This window comes from Cyprinus carpio, chromosome A19 (assembly GCF_018340385.1).
Source record: "Cyprinus carpio isolate SPL01 chromosome A19, ASM1834038v1, whole genome shotgun sequence".
Classification (NCBI taxonomy): domain Eukaryota; kingdom Metazoa; phylum Chordata; class Actinopteri; order Cypriniformes; family Cyprinidae; genus Cyprinus; species Cyprinus carpio.
In genome coordinates, this window is record NC_056590.1 from 8469972 (window position 1) to 8485062 (window position 15091).

A 15091-nucleotide genomic window follows, 5' to 3' on the forward strand; every position below is an offset into this window, starting at 1 on the left:
GCAATATAGTCCATTTTGTTGCATGACCACATTGCATGCCGGGAGGGACCCCGCAAAGTTTCTGGACACTGCCTCCTGTTGGTCAAAAGGTGTAAAGTAAGGTTAATTCCAAACCTTGAACAAAATATGAGTCAGAATAAACTGAGCAAAATCTAAATTACATAAAAATTAGTTCTAACTACAAATGTTAGGAATTGACATAATATAACCCCACACTCAAAATATTTTAAAGTTGCATAACACAACATTGTTGCACTCAAATGTAAAACTTTCTGTTTGCCTTTTAAAATACAAACATTCCAACCTGTCACAACAAGCCTGATTATCATTAGCAGGTCATCCGAAACCCACTCCAGACAAGCTAAACCTGCTTTTAATCGCTTGATGTTTAATATAGCTCATTTTGATGCAACAGTAAGGACATTAGGTAGCGAATGCACTGTTTAAATGTAGTATCTGTAAAAAAAATAAAAATAATTTTTTTTTTAAAAAAATCATATAAAACACACACAAACTAGGTAATGGATTTTTAATCAATGCCTAGAACTGATTGTTTATATTATTAATATATACAAAAAAAAAAAAGAACCACTTTGGAAGTCCACATTTGTACATGCTTTAAATGAATGCAACCACCATGTGTAATGGAAAACTGATTGATTAAGCTTTTTATTCATGTTTAACAATAAAATGATATATAGTGGTAGTCCAATGATTGTTTGCTATAATTTACTTAATATATTTCAATATATGACAACCAATATACTGTGCATTCCTAAAGCAAACAGTAAAAGTTTCATTAAAGTATAAAGAAAAGAGTTATTTTAACAAACCCGTTAGGTAAAAAAAAAATATATAATAATAATAATAATAATAAATTATTCAATCCATGATATCATGCTGATGGCAATCTTTAATGAATTTCTGAAGAATTTAAGTGGAACTCTAAAATATTAACATACTATTTAGACCTGTCTTCAGCCACACCCGCTGCATTAGGGAAAGGGGTAATAGTTTCCTGGTCCACCCCCTTAGGCATTCCATCTGGTCCCTCCCCCATTTGTCCATATAAAAAAGACAGGGGTCGTCTTCTCCTCACTCATTCGCTCGCTCATTCTCCAGCCATTCTCCTGTTGAGAACGACAGCAAGCCTCCTTCAAAATGATGACTTCTTCTTCTTCCAGCCGCACCTACATGTCTTCAGGAGGTTCTTCTCACTTTGGTGGTGGAGCTGGTCGTGTCACAGCCATGCGTGCCGGTAGTGTGTACGCAGGAGCAGGAGGATCTGGGGTCCGTATCTCTAGTGCCTCTGCTTCTCGTTCCTTCTCTGCTGGTGGCGGTGCTGGTTTCGGAGGTGGTTTCAACTTGGCTGATGCTATTGATGTGTCTGCAAATGAGAAAGCCACCATGCAAAACCTCAACGACCGTCTGGCCTCCTACCTGGAGAAGGTGCGCTCTCTCGAGAAGGCTAATGCTGATCTTGAGCTGAAGATCCGGCAGTTCATGGAGAGCAAGACAAGCCCCTCTGCTCGTGACTACAGTGCCTATTACGTTACGATCAGTGACCTCCAGGCTAAGGTATGTGACTTACTTATAAAACATGATAGTCAAGTTAATCATTAAACTACCTTTAGACAGAAATGAACCAATTCTCAATATCCCATGGTCCCTCATTTGCAAAGCTTATATTCAAAGCATTTGATGAAAACTGAATTTCTCAATTACGCAGCTGCAAGAAAGATCTAAATTTGATTACCTAGATTTTCATTTATTAATTTTCTACAAACATCCATCATTATCTCATGGTTTCTAATTTGCAAAGCATGTGAAAAATACTGTATTTCTCAAGAATGCAATTTGACCCTTTTTTTCCCCATTCTGTTCCCCTGGATCCAGGATGCCACACGTGTTAATGGAGGCATCTACCTGAGCATTGACAATGCCAAACTGGCTGCAGATGACTTCAGGGTCAAGTAAGTGACTAGCAACCTAAACAAAAACCATTTGTAAAAGGTCCAAAGCATTTAAATTAGTTTCTTTCATTTTTTGCACAGATTTGAGAATGAGCTGAGCATGAGGCAGTCTGTGGAGGCAGACATTGCTGGTCTGAGGAGGGTGCTGGATGAGCTGACAATGGCCAGATCTGACCTGGAGATGCAGATTGAGGGTCTAAGAGAAGAGCTGATCTTCCTCAAGAAGAACCACGAGGAGGTCCGTTGGGGCTTGGTTCATACTCGATAGCTCATCTTAAAATGCATGTGAGGCAAATGCTCAGTGGTTTGTTATTGCATCTTTAGGAACTCTTGGCAGCACGCACACAAATGAGCGGACAAGTCAACGTAGAGGTAGATGCAGCACCACAGGAAGACCTGACAAAGATCATGGCTGAAATCCGTGAGCATTATGAGGCAGTTGCTGCCAAGAACCGCAAAGAACTTGAGGCTTGGTTCCAGCAAAAGGTAAAATCAGATGTTTTTAAAGAAAGGGCAATATTTTAATGTAAAACAACAGACGACTTATCTGACTGCTTTGCTATGGATTTCCTCTCATAGAGTGAAGCCCTCAACAAGGAAGTTGTTGTGAGCACAGAAACCCTTCAAACATCCCGATCTGAAATCACAGAGGTTAAACGCACACTCCAAAGTCTTGAAATCGAGCTACAATCACAACTCAGTATGGTAAGCAAGCAGAAATGAATCTTGTAAACGTTGGTCATCACATTACATACTGTAGAACACAGAGTAACTAACATTTCCCCAACAGAAAGCATCGTTGGAAGGCACTTTGGCAGACACACAGGCCCGCTACGCTGCCATGTTGTCTGGCTACCAGTTCCAGGTGACCAGCATGGAGAAGCAGCTGGTGCAGCTTCGTGCCGATCTGGAGCGTCAAAAGCAAGAGTATCAGATGCTTCTGGACATCAAGACCAGACTGGAGATAGAGATTGCAGAGTACAGGAGACTGCTGGATGGAGAGGCTACTAGGTAAGAAGCAAATACAACACACAGTCTCTTAATAAAATCATTTAAATAGTGTGTTTTTAGTGAGCAGTGATGGTTTATCATAATTAACAAAATTAAAGTGATTTCTGTCTGGCATTTCTGTAATTTTCTTTGTTTTCTACCTCTGCAGCCTCTCTACTTCAAGCACAAGCACATCCTCGACTACACGCAAAGTGGTAACCATTGTGGAAGAGGTTGTGGATGGCAAAGTGGTCAGCTCATCCTCACAGTCTAAAAGCGAGACTGTCTCTCAGAAGCTCTCTTGAGCAAAAACAACCAAACTTTGAGTGATGAAAACCCAATAAACTGCACTAACGGTGCACTAACTCTGCATTTCTAGTGTTTGTCTTATTTTCCTCTGTTTTGTTGTCATATTTTATGTTACAATGGGAAAAGTCATGCAAAAAGATTTTAAATTAAACTACAGATCTGCTAGTTTTATAGCCTAGTTGTGGCAATATTAGAGTTACACAAATGAATGAACGTTAACTATAAAGACCAAATTACAATTCTGTAATTCTGTTTATCAATACTTGAAATTAGAAGCAGTTGATGATATATTAAATGACATTAAATCAGGCTAAAGTTAATTTCTCTACAAAGGAAATGTCTTTTTAATGATTATATCCAATTACAAAAATAAGCTAAACAATGATTAAAGCGGTTTATTCACTGACAACTGATTCTCTGCTTCTTCCATTTTTGACTTGCCTTATTGATGCACCCTTGTCTCTTTGAGATGTGCAGATTTATTTTCGAGATGACTTTAAAGGGTAAGGGGTCACACCAGTTGACAGCTGGTGATTTCAAAATCAACTGAAAGAAGGTGACATGTTGGGATTTGAGGCCCGTTGCACATCACATGAATCCACTGGACTAACAAGTTCTATAGTAGAACTAAAGAACTTTAGAAAGTTAGAACCTACTTTAAGAGTACATTTTCATTCAGACTTATTCAGTTACTTTTTTAATTAACCATTCATAGAAGTAATATGAAGAATACAAATTATTTCAGGACAATAAAATATTTGCCAAATGCAATTCATATTTGTGTAGGCTACACTATTCTTCTGTTAGCCTACATCATAATGATATTCACACTGACAAATTACAGATATTTGTAAAAAAATAAATTTGTTAATGGACTAAATAATATAAGACATTCCAGATGTTATAATGTTTGTGACCCTGGACCACAAAACCAGTCTTAAGTCGCTGGGGTATATTTGTAGCAATAGCCTACAAAAAAAAAAAAAAAAAAAAAAAAAAAAAAAAAACCTTGCATGTGGCAAAATTACTGAGTTTTCTTTTATGCCAAAAATCATTAGGAGATTGAGTAAAGATCCATGTTCCATGAAGATATTTTGTAAATTTCCTACCATAAATATCAAAACTCAGTTTTTGATTAGTAATATGCATTGCTATGAACTTCATTTGGACAACTTTAAAGGTGATTTTCTCAATATTTAGATTTTTTTGCACCCTAAGATTACAGATATTCAAATAGTTGTATCTCAGACAAATATTGTCCTATCCTAACAAACCATACAGCAATGGAAATCTTATTTATTCAGCTTTCAGATGATGTATAAATCTCAATTTCAAAAAACTGACACTTATGACTGGTTCAGCAGGGGGCTTATTTACAGAAATTTCTTAGATCTTAACTTAAACTGTGATAGGTTAAATTAGGATTTTTTAGAAATTCATATTACAGAAGCAAATCTCAACTTGATTTGGGATTCTTATCCTATCTCACAAAACTGTGTCTTATCTCTAATTAGGAAACTGCATTATCAAGCTCGAAAATCCATTCTCAGGTCCGTTGCCAAGCAACCAACACATTAGCTGCTGATGAGGTAAATAAAACAACTACTATCTGTATTTAAGATAAGATAATACACTTAGGAAATGCTGTTCTGTAATAGCTTTTGTCCTAAATGTGGTCCTAACCGAAATTTCTATGGTTACCAAACAGATAAGATTTTAAAGTTAAAATCTTTCTGTAATATGCCCAAGGTCACATATATGTGTGTGTGTGTGTGTGTGTGTGTGTGTGTGTGTGTGTGTGTGTGTGTGTGTGTGTGTGTGTGTGTGTGCGTGTGCGCGTGCGTGTGTGTGTGTGTGTGTTTTGGCTGCTTTTTTTTACTAACCACCGGATGGCGCTGTGAATCTTGGCCGGAACTATCAGGGATAAACCTTAGTGCCTTCACCTTCATTTGACCATCACTCCTCACCTCACCTCGTTGAAATTGAATCGCTCTCAGAAATGCGCGCATGCTCTTGTGGTCGAGCATGCAAACTGCTGGCTAACCAAGAAGAACCAGCATTTTTACAATAATTTGACCTTATGGGATTTAGACAAGCGAATTTTGAGTTTAGGGGACTCTTTTGCAAAACTCTGTTAACAAACATACTTTTCGTTTATTTTTTTATTTTTTTTATTTTTATTTTTTTTGTATTACATTTTTTTGTACTACTGAGAGAAGGGCATCTTGTAAAACTTATACAAGGTTGGATTAACTTTTCCCCCCACAAGGTGCAGTGGTGCCCCCTGAAAATTTTAATAGGGGTGGCCAGAGGAGGCCACAGCAAATCTGGGGGTGGCACACCAAAAATAAATAAATAAATAAATAAATAAACAAATAAATAAATAAATAAATAATGTTGCGTGTAATGTGTGTTATACTTATTTACTTTTGTTTCTGGTTAATGTAACATAATTTTAATAAGCAATTAATGACTCTTTAAAAAGTGTATTTTCTTTAAAAATAGGCTAATTACACATCAGCAAATTATGTGCAAACCAAATAAAAGGACAGTATTTAGCTTAAAAACTCTTGACAGGCCAATTATTTTCCACATACCTTTATTGTACACAAATACAGCACAGGCCATGTCTAAAATAAATAAATAAAAACTGAACGAAATTCATTAATATACAATGTACATTTTAACAGAGCCTACTCACAACCAATCCATATTCATTTTAATTTCTGTTTTATAAGGCCACAGTCTTATCGATACAACTTTATTCTCCTATTGCTAGTCTTTTTGTAAACACATCCACGAAATCATCAAGATTTATGGCCCTTGCCCTTCTTGATACACCTAACAGCCCAAAATTCTCAATCTTTCATCGCTCATTTTATTTCTCAAGACAGTCTTGATCATCTTTAATGAAGCCTAATTTGTTGACGTTTCTGTAGCTGCACAAACAAATGCCGCTCAACCCGCCAAAAGGGATGGCACCGACTGCTATGTAAGGTCATGTCCACACATACACAGGTATTTTTATTAATGTTTAGGAGGAGGAGTTTTTCCTTCTTCTGTTTTTTAAAAAAATATCTCCGTCCACATGAAAACGCAAACGCATGCTATGAAGCACTGTCAAGAGCATGCCAAACCAACAGGTGGCGATATAATCTCAACCGTAAAGCCATGTTGGCCAATCAGAAGCCTGAAAAAGTTTCCAGTAGGCAGAGATAACAGTGCATACTCCGATGTCACAAGCCAAGAACACCGGTTTCGCTGTCTACACGATAACACTGCAACAGAGTTTTTACAAATCTTCACCCATTTCAAAAATGTTTGGTTTCAGTGATCTGGTGCTGCGTTTGCGTGTGGACGAATGGCCAAACCGCAGGACTTCCGCCCCCCGACTAAAAGAAATTTTGAAAATGCAGATTTTTCAAAACTTTACTATAATATAACATAAATACTGATAAGTATTGACATAAATAAGTAGTAAATAAATTGTGATAATAAATGAATCTATCTAGTTAATTTAATTAGCATAACCATACTTTTCATTTCAATTTTGTGCATACAGTGGAAAATGACATAGGGCCTACTTAATTATTTCATTTTATGAGTGCTAGATTATAGTCCTAGTCGTGGTCTTTTTCAAAAGACATTTAGACACTTTATGGTGAATTAAAAGCAAGCAGTAATGTAACTGATATTAAAACAACATTACATAAGTTAACATTTATATAAAAGAAAATAAAGTTAAATAAGCAGTTAACTCAAGAACATAGTTAACATAGTTAAGATGTTCTAAAAAGGCTAATTCACAATACTACCTGTACATAAACATCAAGGGCAAATACACAGTCATTGGACAGGGACAGGGCCAAAGTCGGCTCTGAGTTCCATTTCATCGGAATCTTTTGACTGAGAGCAACAGTCACTGACTCGCGTGCAGCCTTATAGTACAGCAGCTTACACAACGCTCCTTTTCTTATCTCAGGGAACCGATGTTACGCTAGTAAATGGAGCGTTCCCTTTTTGAACAGTCTCTCCTATTGCGTTGTATACTTTTGGGGAATGCATCCAATAGTGCCGTGCAAAAAGCAAGTGCAGAACAAAGCCGCTCTGCAAGCCCAGCCCCGGAGCGGGCGTAGTGAGGGCTCCTGTATAAGCATGAGTTAATTATGAGACCTAAGCCACCAGACTGTGGTCCATATAACAAAACCTTCTCCACTCACAGAGGGGATTAGGTAAACTAAGAGGACAAAATCTGTGCCTGAAGGGCTGGGACGTCCAGGTTCTAAGATACTGAACCGGGCCGAGTAGAGAGCACCTTAAGCACTTTCTTGGTTTGAAGATGACTCTACAGTTGTTAGGCCCAAACTCAAGGCATGAAGTACTGACTGACAGTGCTTGTAAGCTTGACCGATGCTAATGCCAGAAGTAGGGTGACAGGAGCCGTAAGTTGGCTGACTAGAGCGGCTCAAAGGGAGGCTCTCGTAGGGACCTAAAGACTTTGGATAAGTCCCATGTTGCACAGTGTTAGGGTGAGGTGGGTTCAATGTTTTGAGCTTGGAAGGGATGCGCCCCTTATCCAGCAGCTCTTGCAGAAAGGTTAACACAGACGACACGTCACAAGAGGACAACCAATCACAGTTCGTTTTGTTTCAACGTAATTTTCGGGCCATAGAAATGTCACCACAATAACAGACCAGTGTGTTAAACTCTCAGACATATTTTAAAGATTCTGTGCCGCAAACTTTATACATTTCACACACTTTTGAGAATCCAGCATTTAGTTGATCCTGATAAGCACTTGTCGTCACAGTTGTAAACACAACGGCTTTCTTTTTTCTTGACATTATAGAATGCGACACACACGTCTCCCGGAAATTCTATATAATTCAGCCAATCCGATGACGACTTCGAAACTCCTGAATATTTCCACTTTTGTGTGCCATATGCATCAGACGTTTAGCCAACGTTCCATGGGCGTGACATCTGAGGCTGAGACTAGTCTGCGGGTTACACAAGCAACATGCTCTTGGACACTGTAGAGTGGTCTGCATGTGTACTGCACGTCGACGTGGACAATGACACAGAAGTATAAATGAAAACTGACGCATAGCCTACAGCTTAAAGGCTACGGCATAGGTCCGACGCAGAAGTACAAATCAGCCTTTAGTCAATATTGTATGGCATACATACCCATTGTCGTCTCTCCAAAATATGCAGGTACTGTCCTGTGAACTCTATATTTTTTAAATTAGGGCACACACATTCTATGGCTATTAATGAACATGAAATTGAGTATAAATACTGACAATGCTGTATTAAATTTTCTTAATTACAATTATTTCTGAATAATCTTGTGTTTTAAAAACTGGATTCACGGTCTCATCAATCAAATGTCCATTCAATTTTTTTATTATACTAAATATCCCATCCATTGATCACTTTTATGGTGAAATAAAGGCAAACAATAACTAATAAAATGTAACATTAATATCTTGGTAATACAGAGATCTGTTTCTTCAGCTCAACGGCCTAAGGGAGGAATTTAAAGTTAAGCCGGACTTGGTGGGAAACATTCTGCTGCTCTGTGTAGTGCACACAGGTACATGCACAAACTTGAGTTGTTTCAAACAAGCATCCACTCTTATTGCCCCTTTATAGTAAAATTGTTACGTAATAAGTCGCTGTAGGCAAATCTTTAAATTGACAATGATATCAGCACACACATGTAGTTTCATATCTTGTCCAGTTTTATCCTTTTGCACTTTCTGTAGTTCAAACATGCTTCTTTCAACACAGCTACATCACTTGCATGATGCAACCGGTGTTCAAATTCTGTAGTGAGCTTTTTGTGGCTCAGATTTTAGAGTAACAATCAGTTTTAAATGAGTACATCATTAGAGGAATAAAGGATTCTGTCATCATTTACTACCTCAAGTTTTTTCCATACCTGTATGTTTCTTTCGTCTGCAGAGCACAATAGGAGATATTTTGAAGAATGTGAGTAACCAAACAGTTTCTGGTCCCCATTGACTTGCATATTTTTCTATACCGTGAAAGTCATTGGCCACTATAAACTGTTTGGTTATCCACATTCTTCAAAATATCTTCTTTTGTGTTCAGCTTAAGAAAGAAACTTGAGGGTTAGTAAATAATGACAGAACTATCCCTTAGAGTTAACAGTTAACAGGCTATAAGGGTGTTCTAGATTAGAATATTTAAGTTTTAGAGTGCAGTAAAACCAGCAGAGAAAAACAAGAAACATCCACAAATGTGTGAACATGTACAGAGCTGATCTCATCTGAGAAGAGTTTGGAGGAGGAATGCAAGCTTCTATCTTACTTACTTCAGGGGCCGATCAATCAACCAAACTTAACTCTTAGCATCACCTTTCACTTCAGGTAATTTAAGATGATAGAATTCCTCGGTGTCAGCAAGTTTTTGATGAGATATGGTCAACAAGTCCTCCTTTGTAAGCGTCAGACTCAATACCAGCACATATAAGGACCCTGAGTTGCTCTACTTTTCTCACTCTCCAGCCAGAGCAGAGTACGAACACAAACCACCGTCCACATGGCTACCACCTTCTCCACCGGCAGCTTCGTTTCCAGCAGGTCCTCAATGGGCTCCTCACGCTTCTCCTCTGCAGGTGGAGTAGCTGGCCGCATCAGCACCATGAGGGCTGGCAGCGTGTACGGAGGCGCAGGAGGTTCAGGGGTCCGTATCTCCAGTGCCTCTCGCTCCATGGCCTCAGCAGGTTCAGGAAGTGGCTTTGGCTTTGGAGGTGGATTTGGTGCTGCAGGAGGTGCAGGTTCAGGATTCGGTGGTGCTGCAGCTGGAGGAGGATTCAGCATCAGTGGTGGAGCAGATGACAGCATCACTGGCAATGAAAAGTTCGCCATGCAGAATCTCAACGACCGTCTGGCTGCTTACCTGGAGAAGGTCCACTCCCTTGAAAAAGCCAATGCTGACTTTGAGTTGAAGATAAGCCAATTCCTTGATAACAGAATCTCTCCTACTGGTGCTACTCATAACTACTCTGCCTTCGAAGCTACTATCGGTGACGTCCAGGCTAAAGTAAGTCTAACTACGTAGACACTTTGTGGTTACTGCTATAAGAAAACCGCATAACCTAATAATCTTCATTACCATGAAATAAGTAAATCAAATCAAATCAAACAATGTTCAATTTTTGTTTGCAGATCTTGAGTGCCTTGCAGGAAAAGAACACAGTCCACCTCAGCATTGACAATACCAGCTTGGCTGCAGATGACTTCAGAATGAAGTAATATTTAATAGATTTTTTATGTATTTTATTTTCATTAAATTTGGATCGAGTATATGCTGTGGAAAAGTACATAAATTTAAATATCAACAAATAACTGCACAACTAATTTTCAAATCAACTTTTATGTAATGTGATTTTTAAATTATTTTAAAGATTAAAGTAATGCTAATAATCCATTAGTCACACCAAATGACCTTTTAAAGGGATAGTTCACCCCAAAATAAAAATTCTGTCATCATTTACTCACCCTCCACTTGTTCCAAAACTGTTTGAGTTTATTTATTCTGCTGAACACAGAAAATCATATACTGAAAAATGTTGGTAACTAAACAGTTGATGATAGCATTGACTTCCACAGTATTTTTTCCATACAATGGAGGTCAATGGCTACCATCAACTGTTTGGTTACCAACATTCCTCAAAATACCTTTAACTAGGAATGAACTAGTAAAAATAGTATAATGGGGAAAAACAGCCAGTCACAGAAACAAAAAATCTTCATGTTGATGAAAAAAGTTATTTTGTATAATGTTTCCTTCTATTGGACAGATATGAGAATGAGCTGGCAATGCGTCAGTCTGTGGAAGCCGACATCGCAGGGTTGAAAAATGTTCTCAGCGAGCTCAACATGAGTCATAAAGACCTCAACCTGCAGATCGAAGGGCTCACTGAGGAGCTGGTCTACATTAAGAAGAATCATGAGGAGGTAGTAAATCACTGCAAAACCTTTAGAATGGAGTAAAGCAAGTTTAAGACACAAGATGTATGCTACAAACTGTTCCAGTTTTTTAGACAGGAGGTCAGATCACGGAAGGTGCTTTATAGCTTTAAGCTCTAGATGTCACTGTTTTGTGATATATTTCCATACCATGGCATTTGAAGGCAAGAATGAACAGGTGGTGATGAGAAGATGGACATCTGAAAATCATATATGCTATATCTTTAGGACCTCTTGACCTCTCGTGATCAGATGAGTGGACAGGTCAACGTGGAGGTTGATGCCGCACCACAGGAAGACCTCACCAAAATTCTAGCTGAGATGCGTGAGCACTACGAGACAGTCGTAGCCAAAAGCCAGAAAGACCTTGAAGGCTGGTTCCAGCAGAAGGTTAGTTCAGTCCAGAACTTCACTCTGTTTATGACAAACACAACACGCAGTCAAAAATGTTGGAAATAAAATAATAAACATGATCCGATTAATAAGTCAAGAAAGAAAAGGAAAACATCTATACAGAAATTAAAACAAATGTCAAAAATATTTGAGCAGATCTTGCAAAGATGACGTGTTTTGGAAAGGAGCAGTATGTATTTCTCATAAATCTAAAACATTGTCACAGCTGACCCTATGTTGGGTTTATACATGTATTAAATCAAGCAATCATTTTATACAATCATTTTTAAACACTTCTTTTGCAGTCCGAGACCTTGAAAGAAGAGGTGGTAACAAGCACAGAGACCTTGCAGATTTCGAAAACCGAGGTCAGCACAGTGAAGAGCACAGTACAGTCCCTGGAGGTGGAGCTTCAGTCTCTTCTTGCCATGGTGCGTATGTGCAGAAGAATATAACATGGACACATAAGTGACACATCAAAATGCATGCCAATTGGTTTGATTGGTTTCATGATCTAATGGGGTGTTATGAAAACAAGACCAGTCGAACCAGTTGGCATCTAATACACAATTTTCAAGTTGTTTCACATAAAGTAAATCTGTTACATTCAAAACCATTTAAAAGTAAGAAAAAGTATCTGGACACTTTCTGGTTGTTAAAATGTATAGAAAATGTATCATTTTGGTCATCGCTAACATATTTTTCTCTCAATATCTCCACCTCACAGAAATCATCCATGGAAAGCACCCTGAGTGAGACTCAGAATCGCTACGCCCTGAAGCTGTCCGGCTACCAGGCACAGGTGAGAGTTCCTCAGCGTATGAATCTCATAAATCTTACAGACAAATCTCTTACTGTAGCCATTTTAATATGACATGTGTTGGGGTTAAAAGTTCTGTCTTCTCCCCTCGGGCTTGCAGGTGAGTGGAATGGAGGGTCAACTGGTGCAGCTTCATAGCGATCTGCAGCGTCAGAGTCAAGAGTACCAGATGCTTCTGGACATCAAGACCAGACTGGAACTGGAGATTGCAGAGTACAGGAGACTGCTGGATGCAGAAGCCAGCGGCAGGTAAATCACAGAGCATGTCTAAAACAATAATAAAAATAAAACAAGCAATTTACATGCTTTGCTCTATAGTTACTGGAAAATTCTTTAATACATGCAGACTGAGTAACATTCTTTTCCTGCTATATATTAAAAAAAAAAATAATATATATATATATATATATATATATATATATATATATATATGTGTGTGTGTAATAAACTTGTTCTTCTTATTATAAATAATTATTCTTATTCTAATAATTACAAACAACACACTAAAGTGCATATCAGAAGTCTGTAGTTCAAAAACAGTTCTTTCATGGAGTTACTGTGAAAATGCCTTTGGGAACCTTTATTTTTAATAGTAGTAGGAGTAGCTAGTTAGCTTGGGGTTCTGTGGAAGTTTGTGGTTTACAGCTTGAAAGACAACATTTGTAGTACAAATTAAGCTTTGCAAGTTTAACCGGTTGGGTATTTTTGTTTCCAAACAGCCTCACAATCTCAGGCAACTCTGGCTCCAGCTCGATTACTGCCAACAAAACAGCAGTGATCACTGTTGTGGAAGAGGTGGTTGAGGGTGGGACGGTGGTTTCTTCAACATCCCTTGTTAAGTGAAGCGCACCACTCGTGTTGGTTGGAGAACAGAGCTGTAGCTCCTCTTATGCTGTCAGAATATAGTTGTAGTCTTTGAGCATTTACAACAATAAAACTAATGTCAAAGACAAAATGTGTGTGGTTACATAATCTATTTCAATGGTTCTTAACCACATTCCTAGAGGACCCCCAACACTGCACATTTTGCATATCTCCTTTGTCTAACACACCCATTTAAAGTCTGTGAATCTCTACTAATGAGCAGGTGACCTGAATCAGGAGTGTTTGATTAAGGAAACATGCAAAATGTGCAGTGATGGAGGTCCTCCAGGAATGTGGTTAAGAACCACTAATCTGTTCTATATGGATGCAATTTAGAGATTTTTCACTTAAAGTTAAAGTAACTAGTAGTCCATAGAGGGCATTCGCATTTTAAACAAATCATTTACCTTAAAATGAAAATGCACTGAAAATGCACTCCCTCTAATGCCATCCAACATGTAGATGAGTTTGTTTCATCATCAGAACAGATTTGGAGAAACCAGTGAATCCTCTGAATGGGTGCCGTCAGAATGAGAGCCCAAACAATTTATAAAAACATCACAATAATCCACACCACTGGAAACAAATCTAGCATTAATACGTTTTAACTTTAAAAGGTTGATTCCATCTAAAATATGAGCCCTCTATACATAATATTGTTTTCCCCAAGTGAAAAAGTTGTCTGTCTCGTCTAAATCAAGAGAGAAATATGCACAGACCAAGATGTTTACAAACAAAAAAACAGTTCTAAATAAATATGTTGGTGGATTTTGATGTGAGAGGATAGGCAGTTTTTATGGATTATGGACTCGTATTTTGGCCAGAAGCCATGGTTTCAAGTTAAAATGCCTTGATGGATTTATTTATTACAAACATCCAGCTTTTCACATCACAAGACTATTTTAAAGGACGGGAGTCATCTGGATTACTTGTGGATTATTGTGATGTTTTTATCAGCTGTTTGGACTCTCATTCTGACGGCACCCATTCAGAGGAAACATTTGTTTTTGGTTTGTTTATTTATATAGCACTACTAAAAACAATCGAGGGTAGACCAAATGGCTTTACACAGTATCAGTACAAAAGCAGTATACAGACGATAATAAAAGATACATGTATTAACAAATCAAACATCATAGACACCACATTTACCTCATACACGTTTACCTGTTGTAGGCTGCCAGAACTATGAGGGGCTTTCAGAAGCTTCCCGAATACTGATAAGGATGTAGCAGATAATAGATAAAGGCAACTCGTTTATTGGTGAGCAAGTGATGTAATGCTATATTTCTTCAAATCTGTTCCAAAGAAGAAACATACTTGTTTACACCTTATAACATGCTGGTGCTATAAAGAGTGCACGGTGACTGAGAATATTCCACAAAATTCCTTTAAAGATAAATCCACAAGAAATAAAGACTAGAAATCCAAAACCAGTTTAGCAACAGACTTGCACAGATGACAGCATCTGAAAAAACTGAATAAATATGAATGTGAAAGAACAAAATCTAATGGTAGTGAGAGTAAACATTCATTTCAAGCAGGAATGACAAATCTCACGTCCATGTGTTTTGACGGTCGACCCAAGAAGGCCTGTACAAAACCTGGAGAAATCTAGCCATTAACATTCTCAGTCCTGTTCCTTTTCCCAGTTTGCTTGCAAAACATTTCATTAAAATATGCAGCTATGTATATATGTGTGTGTGTGTGTGTGTTTACAAAAATTACTTTTTTTCCAG

At 38.0% G+C, this 15091-nt stretch overlaps 2 protein-coding genes across 2 annotated transcripts; both read left to right on the top strand.

Annotated features, from left to right (window-relative positions):
- Nucleotides 1-1090: 1090 nt before the first annotated feature.
- LOC109111339 (keratin, type I cytoskeletal 13-like) lies at nt 1091-3333 on the top strand. Its single transcript, XM_042776227.1, has 7 exons — nt 1091-1578; nt 1891-1973; nt 2055-2211; nt 2298-2459; nt 2553-2678; nt 2764-2984; nt 3133-3333. The coding sequence occupies exons 1-7, from the start codon at nt 1162-1164 to the stop codon at nt 3266-3268; spliced, it is 1302 nt and encodes a 433-aa protein (XP_042632161.1). The 5' UTR covers nt 1091-1161; the 3' UTR covers nt 3269-3333.
- A 6442-nt stretch (nt 3334-9775) lies between these two features.
- Nucleotides 9776-13443, top strand: LOC109112080 (keratin, type I cytoskeletal 13-like). The gene is made up of 8 exons (XM_042776229.1): nt 9776-10346; nt 10472-10554; nt 11107-11263; nt 11504-11665; nt 11974-12099; nt 12396-12470; nt 12589-12737; nt 13208-13443. Exons 1-8 carry the CDS (start codon nt 9843-9845, stop codon nt 13329-13331), a joined length of 1380 nt encoding a protein of 459 aa, XP_042632163.1. The 5' UTR covers nt 9776-9842; the 3' UTR covers nt 13332-13443.
- The last annotated feature ends 1648 nt before the right edge of the window (nt 13444-15091 follow it).